The following is a 15,770-nucleotide window of genomic DNA, read 5'->3' as shown; positions in this document are numbered from 1 at the left end:
AGTCACCATAGTAACGAATAACAAAACAAACTAACATCAACATTGAATAAAGTATGTACAACATGATTATCTTCGTTCGTTTCAGATTATGCACAAAACAAATAAGAAAATATAATTGCAAAAATGTATTTGAATTAAAGAACTGTTGCAAGTTGTACTATATAGTAGAACTAGGTTTTAAAAAGGAACGAAATCTATTTAGTCAAGCATGGACGTCCGCAGATTTTTCCAGGGAGGGGCAAGCAAGGTATTTTTTCCAGGGGGGGCAAAAGGAGGCATATTTTTCCCCTTAATAGTGATGCCTCCTCAAAAAAACATTATTTCAGTCTGAAATTATAATGTTTCTTCAACTAATTTAAAATAATGAACATAAATTACTGTGACTGAAATGAAGTTATGTGTGAAATATATAATTTTTAGGTTAACATTCATTTTCCAGGGGGGTCATTTTAAGGACTCATTGTTCTGAACCTAGAAACTCCTTCCATTTCTATTGTCGATCTTGAAAAGTTTATTATTCTTATTTTACGTCTCTTTTCTTCCACCTTTTGACTAAAGCCGATGATGAGGGCAAATGATGATTGCATGGAACTAGTGAAAGGAATGCCTAGGCGTTATGTCCGCTACTTCTTTCCTTTATTTTTACATATTTTTCGTTCTTGCCTGGATTTTCGTACGAAACGAACTGACCTTGTATAACAAATCTTAAGAAGGTGACATAATTTATCCACGTTGCTACGGAAGTTAACGACGGACACTTGAAGATAAGAATCGAGTGTTTATGAACGATAGAATTTAAGCACATTCTTCATGTTAACTAAATAACAGAAGTCAGTGCCATCTGATATCCATTCGGGGATTGCGTAAATTGAAATAATTCTTCTGTATTTGCCACACAATAACTCCAAAATATGCTTGTTAGTTATTTCATAGCTGCTACATTCTCGTTTTGAATTCACTGTACATGACATGGAATGAAAAGAAGTTTTAATCAGGCTTTCTTTTGTCAACAACGAAGTACATTTTATCTTACATCTTATCAAACTTAGAATGTATTATGTCTTCAAATAAGTAAGGAACTGTCGGGTATGATAAAATGGACTGTAAGTAGGTTAGTTAATCTTGACACATGCAACATAAACGCTTTTCGAGAGAACCTACCGTTTGAACCCTTAAAAACATTGAAATATGGAGTGATTGACTATAATAATTACATTCAAACTGTGACGGAAAGTGCTGCTAAAAACCCCAAAATGTTCTGGACGCTAATTAACTCACGCCGACAACACGACCGTATTCCCGTTCAAGTCTCCTGGAACGGTAAGTCTGCTACAAAGAAGGAGCGCACATCACTTTTTAACTCGTATTTTCACAGCAACTTTACAAATAATACTGCTACCGCACTGCCTGAAGTCAAGCCCATCACTCCTTACACACTCTCTCAAATCTCAACTAACTGCAATGAAGTCCACGAATTATTAAAATCTCTTTCATGTTCTAAAGCTAACGCTCCTAATGATATCCCTGGCATATTTCTACAACGATTAGCCCATATTCTATCCAAACCAATCAGCATAATCTTTAACAAATGTTTTTCCGAGGGTGTATTTCCTCTTGCATGGAACCAAGCAAATATAGTTCCTATACTCAAACACGGAAACAAAACTCACGTTACTTCTTATCGTCCGATTTCCTTACTTCCTGCACTTGCACTACTAGCCGAAAAAATAATTTCCAATCGTATCCTTGCGCATGCTACTCCGTTCCTCTCTCCCACTCAACACGGTTTTCTTCCTCATGCTTCATGTGACACAAACCTTGCTTGTTTGCTCACCAACGCGGTTAACTGCCTGAGTGCCAAGCAAGACATGGATGTCGTTTACTTAGATTTTTCTAAAGCCTTTGACTCTGTCCCTCATACACAACTCATCCATAAACTTTCAAACAGATTCAACATTCACGGTCCTCTTCTTAAATTACTCTCATCTTACTTGCACAATAGAAAGCTAAAGGTTATCATATGTGGTTGCTCTTCGTCGTGGCTCCCTGTAGTTTCCGGTGAGCCTCAAGCAAGTTCTCTAGGGTCCCTGTGTTTCACTCTTTTCATGGACGATATTCATGAATATATTTCTCCAGAATGCTCGATTTTATTGTATGCTGATGACTGTAAGTTATTTAGAAACATCGCTTCAGTTGAAGACACTTGTTCCATGCAAGACAATCTCACACACATTGAACGCTGGTGCCAAGACTGGAATCTAAAAATAAATCCCGAGAAATCTGTTTTTATGAGGTTTACCCTCAAATCCAATTTTACAGCACCATCCTATAGATTATGCAACAAAATCATCCCGATCGTACAACAGCACAAAGATCTTGGAGTCATTTTCGACAGCAAACTCACTTTCAGCCACCACATAGATTACATAACTTCGAGAGCCATGAAAACCCTTGTGCTAATTTACAGATTTACAGATATCACACATGTTTCTGCCCTCAAAACCTACTTTACATCGTGCGTAGTACCTATTCTTGAATATGGTTCCTGTATTTGGTCTATGGCCTGTGATAGCAATATAAAGAGAACAAACAAAGTGGTAAATTTCTTTATCAGAATTGTCAAACATAGATGTCCAGCCCTTGAAAACTTTTCCAAACATGAAATTCTATCCACTCTTCAAATTCACGATCCGTCCCTTCGCCGTCAAGTTTCAGATCTAACATTTCTTTTCAAAATCATGAATGGACAACTTTTCACTAACGAACTCTTGCCACATCTTCGCATCCGGATCCCACGTACCAACAGCAAATGCAACAACTTCTTTTACACAAAAGCCTCAAGGCTATCCCTAGAACAAAGGTCATTTTTCTATAGGCTACAAACAAGGTACAGTGTCTCTCAAAAGTTTCAGGACAACGACATTTTAAACTAGGCAACCCAATTTACACAAGCCGTTGGTGGGTTGCGTGCAGAGTTAGGCTCAATTTCAGGGTTGCCACATGCACAATAGATATTTATAAAATACGCGAAAGAAATATAAACAAGTATTATTGTATAAAATTATTAAAAATATCACTATTATATCGCAAATGACAAAATTCTTTCTGAAAGAAAAAAAAATAGGTTTTCTAGTATTTCATCGCTGATGAGTCTACAGTAAGGAAAGGAGGTGAGAGGAAACGAAAGGTTACAAAGGAGAAGAGGAAAGTAGAGGAGAGAAGAAAGAGAGGATAGACGAGGAGAAGAGATGTAGTGAGGAGAATGTAAAAAGATTCGAGGAGAGATGAGGAAAAAAGAACAAAGAAGAGAAAAGAGGAGGAAAACGAGACGAAAGCAGAGGAGGAGACGAGAAGAGGGAAGTGGAGAGTAGGGTAAAGGAGAAACAAGGAGAAGAACGAAAAAAGATAGAATAGTGCAGTGGAGTCGGAAATCTAAGACGGGAAAGTAGATAAGAGGAGTGGAGAAGAGTGGGATGGAGATAAGATGCGAGAAAAGTAGGGAAGGCGATATGAGATAAAAGCATAACAGAAAGAGGGGAGAGAAGAAGGAGAAGGAACTGGAGAGAAGAGGTAGTTGCAGAAAATATCCTCTGAACGTCAAGAATGGATGCATTGGTCAATTTATCGACATGAAACATTCAATAACATTTTGAAATGTATTGGAGAATATATTAGATCGGTGCGAAATGCCTTTTGGCTGAGTTCAGAGCAAGTTAAAATTTTCCATGTAAGATCTTTGATTTTACCTGCGATTACACCACTAAAAAAATGAACGTAATTTTTAATAATTATTCAATTTTTCTCCACTTCTCGGTTCGTTGAAATGGAGATTTTGTAATTCAATATTTCCCCTCCCCCAATCGTTAATTCCAAACGGAATCATTCCGTTTCACACGGCGTGGATAATGAACACAATGGGATATATCTAAAACTTACGAAAATTTTCTGCCACCGGATGGGTTTGAACCTATGACCGTCAGATTGACAATCCTAAACGATAGCCACTACCCTACAAGCTTTCGCTCCTTAAACCAGGTAGAAGAACCACTACACCACGCCTTTACCTTCGAATGAAACAACAATTGTTTTTAAGTATTCTGTCCCTCCAATATTGTAAATGTCGTTTGGTATACGTGTAGTTGAACTTTTACTTTAATTTTGATTTGCTTTCTTGCAGTATAACCGATATCTTCGAGAAATAATTTTCGAAGTGATTAAAAACGAGAATATTGGTAGTTGTGAAAATGCGAGATATTTCTTCTAACTTATTATTGTGATTAGACATTATTAATGGAAAATATCTAGAGGCTTGAACATTACAGGACGATGTTCTTTTCCTGTGATACTGTAACAGACAAGATGCTTGTTTACTGATGCAAATCTTGCGTCCAGAACAGTCTTATGAAATGTATTTGCTGTTGCGTAAGGTAACACGAAATAATTACACCGTGTGCGAACTACCAAATCTGCGCAACGTTATACGTAAACAGGCGGAAAATTTTATTCATAAAATCATCTCACATTTGACAGTATGTGTTAAGAGAACTCGTGGGACACTGTGTTAAGGTGCTGGACTAAATCCTTCTAATTTTTCTTCCTCGAAGAACAACAATTTCTAAGGAAAAGCAACAGTTATGCTCTTTCTTATTTCTTTTAAATGCTTACACTTTCCTTTAATTGGGTTAAAAATAAATAAGATTATTGCTTGCATTTCTGTCATTGACGTAGACCAGGTCCTTACGCAGGATTTATTTGAGGGAGGGGCCAGACCCAATTATATATATATATATATATATATATATATATATATATATATATATATATAGACAGAGAGAGAGAGACAGAGACAGACATATATTACAAAATAGTTCAAATAGTGCGAGCGCCATTAAAAAGTCATGATAATTCTATGTTTAGAAAATAATATATTTATAAATTAAATGTTGCGTACTTAGAATTATTCATAAAATAAAGATCATGTCTAATTGTAAGTTAACAAAAAAACAATAATAAAGAGACATTTTCGCATCACGATTGCAGTTCGAAAAAGTCGGGACAGGGATTGAAAGTAACGCACTGTCCTGACTAAATCGGTGAATCGGACGTCTGGTAGCCTTGCATCAATGATTATAAAACTAAAAAGACCCAATATTGCAGCTTGAAGACTTTTGCACAAGAAACAGATTCATTTATGCAAGAGCAAAATTGAAATTTTTACACATTTCAAAAATCGACGATCTTATTTTCGTATTTATTTATTATTAGGTTCACATTTAAATATTTCAGAGTTCGAGGGGGGAGCATGGCCCACATGGCCCCTCCCCTGGGTACTGACCTAACGTAGACAGTGGAAGAGAAATTTTTGAGAACCTTTCTATTAAATTTAGTATTTACATTCACCTTATGCTCAGATAGGTTAAACCGTTTATTGACAATCGTGAACTTTTCGTTTAATAGATAATATTTGGTTTTAAACGATGGGAGAACATTGGTCGAATTTCCTTTCTTGCTCTTTTGAGAGAATATATACTTCTACAATAGCAATCGCGTTCGGAAACCGTGAAACAAATGACTTGGTTTTCAAAGGCAGACAAGCTTGGTAGTCTAGCTTGCTCGCGATCAAAGTGACTCTATTCAAGGCCGCTTCTTATCGCAACACTGTGCTTCGATGCACAGTGTCTGCACCCAGCACGTTACAAGTGACCAGAGTCGAATTTTAAAGAGAATCTGAAGAATGGTAGATTTCATCAGAAGCGGCTAGGTAGGCATCAGCTCAACATGCAATAGTTTAAGTGATAATTCCTGACAAACAAAAAACCGTATTGAATAATTATTGGGATAGTAATACGTGTATCCGCTTCTTTTTAACAATGTAAGCTCGAAGACAATCTGTATTCCATTTATTTATATTGGCAACTTGGTCAACCGGAGGTTATTTTATCGCCTTCGATAATCGAATTGTCTGATCGATTATTTTTTGTTTACCCAGGAACATGCTCCATAGGAGATTTCCGAGACCGGGTTACGCTACTCGCTCGTAGCTCCCCAATTTCTTCACGATGGTGGGTTTCTACCGGTCCCATACACAGGCCGAGAACCTAGAGAGTGAGCATAGGCGGACTCGAATCCATGCCTTTCTGCAGTCGGAGTCCAAAGCACAACTCCTTAGACCGCACGGTCACGGAGGAGGACTTTTCTTATTTTACCTTTGGCTAATCGCGACGATGAGGATGAACAATGAATAGAAAAATAAAGAAGGTCACGCACAAAGTAGAGGACGATCTTCAACCTCTTAGGTGACGAGTTCAAGCCCTAAATATGAGGATTTAAATTTCAAAATTATAAACAAATTGCCTACTTACACTAAACTTCTCATCAAGGCCAAAATAGTTTGTAACTGTGAAACTACCCCTGAATACAAATTGACATTTTTTTCCATGTGAGTAAGAATTAAATGTGTGGCATACAGAGATAGATGATACCTTTTGAGAAACAATTAACTGTATTCTGTCCCAGCATCTCTGGAGCAAAGCCGCCCATAACGGAAGAAAAGTGGAGAGAGGAGAGAGGGGATCGAGTGGACAGAGCGAAACAGTGCACGCTGCTGGGAAGGCTGGTAACTGAAGTGGGTTTCCTCCCTCCACGCAATCCCGTTCCTCTCACGTGTTCATCGCTGCTCAGATACTTGTCTTCGTTCACCTGCTCCAGAGATAAGTGGGACAGAGTGTAGTTCGCATACATGTAGCAAGTAAAAACACTTAGGCTATCCCAGAATGAAAATTCCACATAGTTTTAAAACGTTTCTTTAAGCAATGAATGACTGGAAACGGATCACACATAATTCCCTTGCCAAAATCTAGTGGTCGAAAATTAATTTCAAGACATTTCATATCTATTCACCATATTCCAAGTTATAAGGAACTATTTCGTAGATTTTCATGAAACCTTTATAAAATTACATTGTGGTCCCACGTTCGATCCTCCATACTAGATGTTCCTTAAAAAATATCCATTCCATTAAACATGAGCATGGTAACATTATTTATAATAGCAGTATATAGTGGCTACATTGTTCTGCATATGGAATTTATAAAAAAAATAAACAAATAAATGAATTGACACACGTTCAACGGGATATTTTTATATATAAGATCGTGAATTATGATACTCTAACGATAATTGTGTACTGCTTCCAAGACATTGACAAATATTAATGAAATAACTATTTATATGGGTGGCAATTCAGGACATGCTAATTTTACCCCTTTTCCCACTCGGGTTCAATGCAAGGATACCTCCGCAAATATCGCATGAAAAGTTCTCACCATGTGCAATCCTCCATTAAATGTTTTCGCCGAGTCGTACTACCTTCGTTTTCTTTGTTACAAACAATACTTGTTTGCACGTTACATGCATAAGAGTTACATCTACATTTCTCATTGGTCAACTCCTTCTACTTGGCTTAAGGAGCGAAAGTTTGTAGGGTAGTGGCTACCGTTTAGGATTGTCAATCTGATGGTGGTAGGTTCAAACCCTTCCGGTGGCAGAAAATTTTCGTAAGTTTTAGACATATCCCATTGTGTTCATTGTCCACGCCGTGTGAAACGGAATAATTCCGTTTGGAATTAACGATTGGGGGAGGGGAAATATTGAATTACAAAATCTCCATTTCAACGAACCGAGAAGTGGAGAAAAATTGAATAATTATTTAAAATTACGTTCATTTTTTTAGTGGTGTAATCGCAGGTAAAATCAAAGATCTTACATGGAAAATTTTAACTTGCTCTGAACTCAGCCAAAAGGCATTTCGCACCGATCTAATATATTCTCCAATACATTTCAAAATGTTATTGAATGTTTCATGTCGATAAATTGACCAATGCATCCATTCTTGACGTTCAGAGGATATTTTCTGCAACTACCTCTTCTCTCCAGTTCCTTCTCCTTCTTCTCTCCCCTCTTTCTGTTATGCTTTTATCTCATATCGCCTTCCCTACTTTTCTCGCATCTTATCTCCATCCCACTCTTCTTTTCTCGCATCTTATCTCCATCCCACTCTTCTCCACTCTTCTTATCTACTTTCCCGTCTTAGATTTCCGACTCCACTGCACTATTCTATCTTTTTTCGTTCTTCTCCTTGTTTCTCCTTTACCCTACTCTCCACTTCCCTCTTCTCGTCTCCTCCTCTGCTTTCGTCTCGTTTTCCTCCTCTTTTCTCTTCTTTGTTCTTTTTTCCTCATCTCTCCTCGAATCTTTTTACATTCTCCTCACTACATCTCTTCTCCTCGTCTATCCTCTCTTTCTTCTCTCCTCTACTTTCCTCTTCTCCTTTGTAACCTTTCGTTTCCTCTCACCTCCTTTCCTTACTGTAGACTCATCAGCGATGAAATACTAGAAAACCTATTTTTTTTTCTTTCAGAAAGAATTTTGTCATTTGCGATATAATAGTGATATTTTTAATAATTTTATACAATAATACTTGTTTATATTTCTTTCGCGTATTTTATAAATATCTATTGTGCATGTGGCAACCCTGAAATTGAGCCTAACTCTGCACGCAACCCACCAACGGCTTGTGTAAATTGGGTTGCCTAGTTTAAAATGTCGTTGTCCTAAAACTTTTGAGAGACACTGTACAATACACTAATTGATCCTCCAGGCTTCCATCTATCTAAGCAGGCTTTCAGAAATGCGTGCATCAAGCAGCTGAAGAGAAATTAATATTTGTTATACCCTTGTTATAGTTTTATTATTATTGTTTATTTTTTTTATTTTTTTATTGTATTATTCTTGTTACATATGTGTGCGTGCTTCTCATTTGTTAATTTCTATTTTTCTCGCTGTTGATATCCTGATATAAAATGGATCCTCTCTGTATTCAGGATTTCTCAAATAAATAAATAAAAAAATAAATAAAGTGACATGTCAACTGCCATAAAAGTGAGGTAATGAGGTGAAACCAGCTCTCGCTCTTTGGAGATCTTGTATAGCATTGCATTTCAGCAAAATTAGTCAATTAATTTTTGGAGGGAACTGTAATGAAACCTTGAATAATGTATTATTTTAAATGGCAGGGTTTAGGCCATACAGAATCTTTTCGTTTACTCAACAACACACACAAAGTTAATCATTAATACATTAAACACGAAGTATTTTTAGCTCCACTCAAATGCCTAGACACACACACAACATATTCAAATTTACAGGTCATATCATGTTTAAGTATTTTAAATATTACGTTGATGTAATTTACTTAAATTTGTTTACGAAAGAAAATTAGGTTTTTACATCTGCGTAAAAAGCTGGTTTTCTACGATAAGTAAATTACGCGTAAACGTAAAGAAACGTAACGAGTAAATGACTTTGCCAACTCTGCTGGAAGTAGATTCCACAGCTGATACGGAGAAAAGTTCGATTTGTGGACACAGATGGAGAGATTATGAGTCGCGTGATCTGGTATCACTGTGAAGAAACTGGAAATGTGATAGAAGATAGGAAGGTGTCTTGAGGTTGAGAGCTTTGTAAATTAAGAGTGTAGTACATACAGTGTTCGTCTTTCTTGCATACGTAGTGATGTGGTGTGTTTCTGACGAGAAGTTCAAGGCGACGAAGTTGAGGAGTGAAATGCAATTGTGTCACAGGGTCGAATCGAAATCCTCTGCCTTGACAAGCCTATTATGCCAAAGAAACCTTCCAATGATTGAACAGAAATCAATAATTATATGACTCATCCCCATTAATTGATTTTGATTTGATTTGCTTCTTTTTACAACGCTTGTCTGTCACTTTTGAATAATCGAGATGATGAGAATGGCGATATAATGAAATTGATGAAAGGACAAATAAACGTGGGCAGAACAGCACTCAACACAAGCTCCACAGGGTATTACACTGGCTCTGAGTACAGACATCAGAGACTCGTTCAATCTTGAACAATGCAGTCTACGATGTAGATACTACCTGTAAGTAAGGTTGACACTTGATTGCATTCTAAACACCTCACATCAATATTTAAATGACTTAATAAATCGTGCCCTTTTAAATCAGAAATATTGAAAATGTGCTTTAGAAAGTATGTGTTTGATAATATTAATAAATTGAATGGAAAAACCTTACTCTATAAATGGGAATCGTTCCATCAGAGAGACATTTGCCCCTTCATAGTCCAAGTCGTGTCCTACGAGCCACATCATCTCTTGGGTCCACGTGGTACCTGGAGGAGGAAAGCAAACACCAATGACATTGACATTACCCGCAAGGCAGTATTTAGAGGGGTGTCCAGGGGGTCCGCCCCCAGAAAGACTTTACAAGCACTAAAATTATATAACGAAAATATACTTGCTTAGCATATAATCGATGGTTATTAATTTCCTCTGAACTTATTGGAAGGCAAGGATTATATTCAGATCATTGGGCTTTGAAGAGCGGTACCAAAGATTTATGTTTGAACACTACTATTTATGATAGTATGCATAAAATATTAATCAGAAACTTTACTTTTCGCCAACTGGATCTAACAACCTCTTTTCTATTCAATACTATCTGATTACCAGGCGTTGCCCGGGTATTTATTTATTCCAATCTTGTATCAGACAGGAAAATAATGAAATCTAACTATAGTGTAAAACGTAACTAATTTTAAATGTGATCGCGAATGTCACCAATTAGCTTAGCGACTCCGAAAACTATGGATTCGACACTAATCTAGGTCATTTGTGGCATTTTATTTTTCACCCCCTCTCACCCCCATGCCGATAGGTGATGAACTTGGAGTTGAACCGCATTGGGAGTATCACGAAAACTATGGATTCCATTCGCAACAAAGCCTGAATGTTAGACAACCCGAGGAACACTATCGTTGTGCGGATTGCATACAGTCACGGATGTCTGTTTGTGCGGAATTTAATATAGGTGGTTCTCGATTATTTTTGCATGCCACCCCTTCCCACTTCATCCCTAGGGTGCCAGGGGTGTCTTACGCCAAAATATTATTTCCAGATTGCAAGTGATGCATGCACCAAGTTTGGTTGAAATTGCTCCAGGCGTTCGAGAGTTATGTCGGAACAAACAAATACATATATATATACACACACACACATACATCCGTTTTTATATTAGAGAAGAAGATATATATTTAATTATACTTGTATTTGACATTAATTTCTTTATATGCAGATCTTAACTACACGTAAGTTAGATAATGAATATATGCTGTTATATCTCTATTCTTATTCGGTATTTTTACCTATTGATGTAATAATAATAAATTCATTCATTCATATATTTAATTAGTATTAATTTCATATAATTATAATATAATTATTTTTATTTAAAAGTTATTATTATTTTTATTCCTGAGACACTTAGTTCGGACACCCCCAAAATGTATTTCTACATACGTGCCTGATTTACCAGTAGCGTGTTCAGTTTTTCACAAAGAGGTAATATGACACTCTTTAAAAAAACAAACAACTTGTGAGTATTATATATGTCGCATGTCCAAACGCGCTATTTGTGTACAGAAGGATACATGTTCCTCTTCATCATATCCGCCGATGTTCGTAATTATGAAACTTTACAAGTAAGTACATGCAGTAAAGTAAATAGGGATATTTTATAGAAGTAGTATTATTTACGACATACTACAATTACGTGTACATACCATTTACCTATCTTTCCAAATTGGAAAGTTGGACGCAAATTTCTAACTTCATCACTCACCTGTTCTCGGGTATGTAACAATCCATACGTCATCAGGTCGAAGCTTGAAGTCGTAAAGTTTTTCCGCCTGCTCTTTGTACCCTGAAGGGAAGAACCATTTTTCAGGGCCAACCTGGATAAACCCTGTTCTTTCCCCATGAAAGTCCTTCAGGAGTTGTTGGTTCAGTTCCGGAGGGACGTCTCGAATCTCGTAAGGAAAAGGCATGTCTTCTTTGTCACCTGTAAGTGGATAGAGGATCCTCGTGAAAATCTTAACATTGACATGCGTGGTTAATATGCATAACTAACTAACTATCTAGCCTTGTTAAACCCGAATAAAACATAAAAATGCTGACCAAGGCAGACTTTTATAGTATAAAAATATACAGAAAAACGAATATTCGTCTGAAGAAGACCCTGTTACGTTTTTATGTATATTTTTTATACTATAAAAGTCTGCCTTGGTCAGCATTCTAATGTTTTATTAACATGGAAACGAGGCTGAACAGTGTTACCATTAAACCCGAAGGTTTATGGCTGCAGCATAATGTTATACAGGGTGTCTCATAAGTAATCGCACGAAGTGACACAGGTGAAAGTACACAATAATAGAAGCAAAAAAGTCTCAGTAAACATGGGTCTGCAAACGAACCGTTTTCGAGATAATCGTGAATGTGTGATTACAAGCCGCCACTGACTTCATTGTTTGTAAACGTCGTCCTAGTTGGTAAAATGGTAATAATGTGTGCGAATGTGTGGTTAGAAGCCGTCACTGATTGCATTTTGTAAACGCAGGATGCTTTACTCGTTGCGCGTTCCGAGGTTTGCTCTTCGTTTACAAAACAGAACATTTACGAGAGGTAGCGTGGGAATCAAACAGGATGGATAAAGCACTCAGTGTTTACAAAATGCAATCAGTGACGGCTTCTAACCACACATTCGCACACACTATTAGCATTTTACCAACTAGGGCGACGTTTACAAACAATGAAGTCAGTGGCGGCTTGTAACCACACATTCGCAATTATCTGGAAAACGACTCGTTTGCGGACCCATGTTTACTGAGACTTTTTTGCTTCTATTATTGTGTACTTTCACCTGTGTCACGTCGTGCGATTACTTATGAGACACCCTGTATAACATTATGCTGCAGCCATAAACCTTCGGGTTTAATGGTAACACTGTTAAACCTCGTTTCCATGTTAATAAAACATTAGAATGCTGACCAAGGCAGACTGCCGTGGAGTTAGGCAACACACATGACGCCTTGCAGAGAAGCGAATATTTCAGGATCCAGGTGTCCAATTTGTATTGCCGGTGACTTTACATATAAAGAAGTGTCAGTGTTATTTTCAGACGAAACAACATTGTTATCGATTACACTCAATATTCCTAACATCGCACAACTGCAACGACTGTGACACTAAAGCAAAACTCTGCAAACGAGATATCACGCGTATAGTCAACGCGCTAGCTACGTTAACGACCGGCTGGCTGTGAAGTCCACGGAACCCGCCCACCAGCTGCAACAATCACATTCAACCCACAGTGTTGCCACACATCTACTCTACGCCACCTTGGTCCTCCGCCTTCCCACGGTCTCCACATTGAAGTTGCAAAGTACGACAACAGCGTATCCACAGTCATGTATCAGACTCCACGTGGAGTAGACAAGCAGAATGACAGCTGCGCCCATTGACTGAAGGTTGAGTGTGATTGGACGAAAACAACTCGCCCGCTGTTTATCCCCACCCACGTTCGTGGCGGCAGCTCTCTTCAGATCTTGGACGTTAACCAAGTCTACGCGTCATCTATACCACTTTTTGTTCACAAGTCGGCACGCGAACATAGCGGTGCTGCGAGCTATGACGTCAAGAAAAACGCCTATATTTTATGGCAAACTAACTGCCGCGGTGGCTGAGTCGGTAACGCGTCTGACTACCATGCTAAAGGTCCCGGGTTCGATCCCCGGCCGGTTCAAATCCGGGAACTTTTCTAACGTTGGAAGCAACCCCGTGCCCACCCAGCGTCGAATGACATGGGTACCTTGGGGAAACCCTGGGGGTAAAGGCGGTCAGGGGCGTGATGCTGATCACATCACCCCCCTCTCACGACTGGATCAAGAAAGTGTGGGGCGTTACCCCCACAAGCGCCCTTCATGGCGTGGTGCTAAGCACAGGGGAGCACTTTACCTTTCTCTAATTTCTTTTATTAGTAACTCTGGAGATGAGAACTCATTCAATAGTAATTAAGAAAGCCATGAGCTTTGCTTCCTGAAATGCAAAGATAAGCAAACCGCACTGTATTATAAATAGGATGCAGATTTATAGGCACTAAAAACCTTTCGAATAAGTAGGCAAATAGGCATCAAAAACGATGAAAATAGGCAAGCACCCTAAAATAAAAAGTAGACTAAAATGAGCTAAACATTCTGTCTGTTAAAACTGTTGCTCTCTTGTATTGTTTCTATGTTGCTTTTCTGCCATTTTGCCTAATCGCGGTGATGGAGGATGATTAAATGAAATTGATAAATGGACCCTGACAAGAAACACCCCTGGCCAGCTCAGGAATAGCACTCGGAACCGTCGATATACTGATTGGTTTTTACAATCTTTCAGCTGGAAACAGAAGAATGGGTGACTAGGCGTCGTTATCTCTTAGTATGAGTCACCAATCAGCTGTTCAGTTTGCTTACCCTGGACATCTCTTGCCGCCGTCAAATCTGACGGATTCCAGAATACCAGTTTTCGGATACTTCAACATGAACAAAAGCTTAACTTTCTCAATGTAGGGAGGGTCAAAAGTTTCGTAAAAATAAAATAAGTAAGCAGGAATTGGAGAATAGGCATTTTAGGCATGATCTAGAAACGCCGTGAAGTTTTACTACAAAGGACTTAAAATGGCAAATAGGCAAAAATCCGCAACCCAAGTGACATGTTTACTAACCTCTTCCTTGTTGAAGAAGTCTCCCGCTGCGGTCGAAATCCACCGACTGCGCTATCCGATGTTCCCTGTAGCAATCCGCAATCAACTCGACCTTCAGTCACAGATTATGACACGAGGTCCTCTGACGTCATCACTTAGAAATGCGTGTAGCCGGGCCTTCTGCTCGTCCCTTCAATTTAGCATGAGCCGCGGAAGCGACAGCAAGTCACTTGTTACTGTGTAAAACAAGTATTTTGTAACTGACTGTAAAATATGTGATTCGTAAAATTATATCGTAGTAAAGTATTAAGAATATACCTTTTTACCGATATTACTTAGGCCATCGAGAATTTGAAAGGCCGCGGTGGCTTAGTCGGTAACGCGTCTGACTACCATGCTCAAGATCCCGGGTTCGATCCCCGGCCGGTTCAAATCCGGGAACTTTTCTAACTTTGGAAGCGGCCCCGGCGCCCACCCAGCGTCGAATGACAGGGGACAGGGGCATGATGCTGATCACATCACTCGCACTCACGACCGGATCAAGAAAGTGTGGGGCGTTACCCCCACACCCCCTATACGCCTTCATGGCGTGGTGCTAAGCACAGGGGAGCACTTTACCTTTACCTTTTTTTTATCGAGAATTTGAAAGTGAAATCTGTAGCCCCTCCTCCCCAATTATTTCAGTTTGACGCCGTCACTGGTACAAGGTAAAGAAAGAAGAAGACAGGAAGAAGTGATTTTTATTCAGACAACATTAAATAAATAAAAATGGTTGATTGCGCATTTTTTACTAATTTGCGAAGATGGGGACGAGTGATGACATAATGCAATTGATGAATGGACCCTCACAAAGATCCAAGCCGGGATTCGAACCCGGGACCCTTGGCTTTGCAGCGAAATGTGCTAACCAGTCTGCCACGGGGGCCGGCAAGTAAAAATGGATCTGAATTTTGCGTAAATATAGCACACGATAGTAATAATAATTTCTAATGCTTTTCGGGTCGCTTTGCATTACAGGTCTGTATGCTACGCCCCTGGGCTTATTTGAGGTGAATGGATGATTCTCTGTTTATAATGAATGATAAATAGCAAAACAAAACAACTAAAAAAAAAAAAAAGTTTGGAGGAGTCTTGAACCTACGTCG

The 15,770-nt window shown here is 38.5% G+C and overlaps 1 protein-coding gene across 1 annotated transcript in view; it reads right to left on the bottom strand.

The window, feature by feature from the left end:
• Positions 1 to 14,719, bottom strand: part of LOC145990367 (luciferin sulfotransferase-like) — a 50,137-nt gene extending 35,418 nt beyond the window's left edge. Inside the window, exons 1-3 of the mRNA XM_083126060.1 lie at positions 14,647 to 14,719; positions 11,722 to 11,940; positions 10,117 to 10,213 (exon numbers count right to left, since the gene is read on the bottom strand). Of these exons, the coding sequence (XP_082982186.1) occupies positions 10,117 to 10,213; positions 11,722 to 11,926 (302 nt within the window). The 5' untranslated portion in view covers positions 11,927 to 11,940; positions 14,647 to 14,719. The remainder of the gene's footprint in view (positions 1 to 10,116; positions 10,214 to 11,721; positions 11,941 to 14,646) is intronic.
• Between the last annotated feature and the right edge of the window lie 1,051 nt (positions 14,720 to 15,770).

This window comes from Lepisma saccharinum, chromosome 7 (assembly GCF_977018435.1).
Source record: "Lepisma saccharinum chromosome 7, izLepSacc3.1, whole genome shotgun sequence".
Lineage (NCBI taxonomy): Eukaryota > Metazoa > Arthropoda > Insecta > Zygentoma > Lepismatidae > Lepisma > Lepisma saccharinum.
Note: the sequence above shows the minus strand (reverse complement) of the source record. Positions and strands in the feature narration are given on the sequence as shown.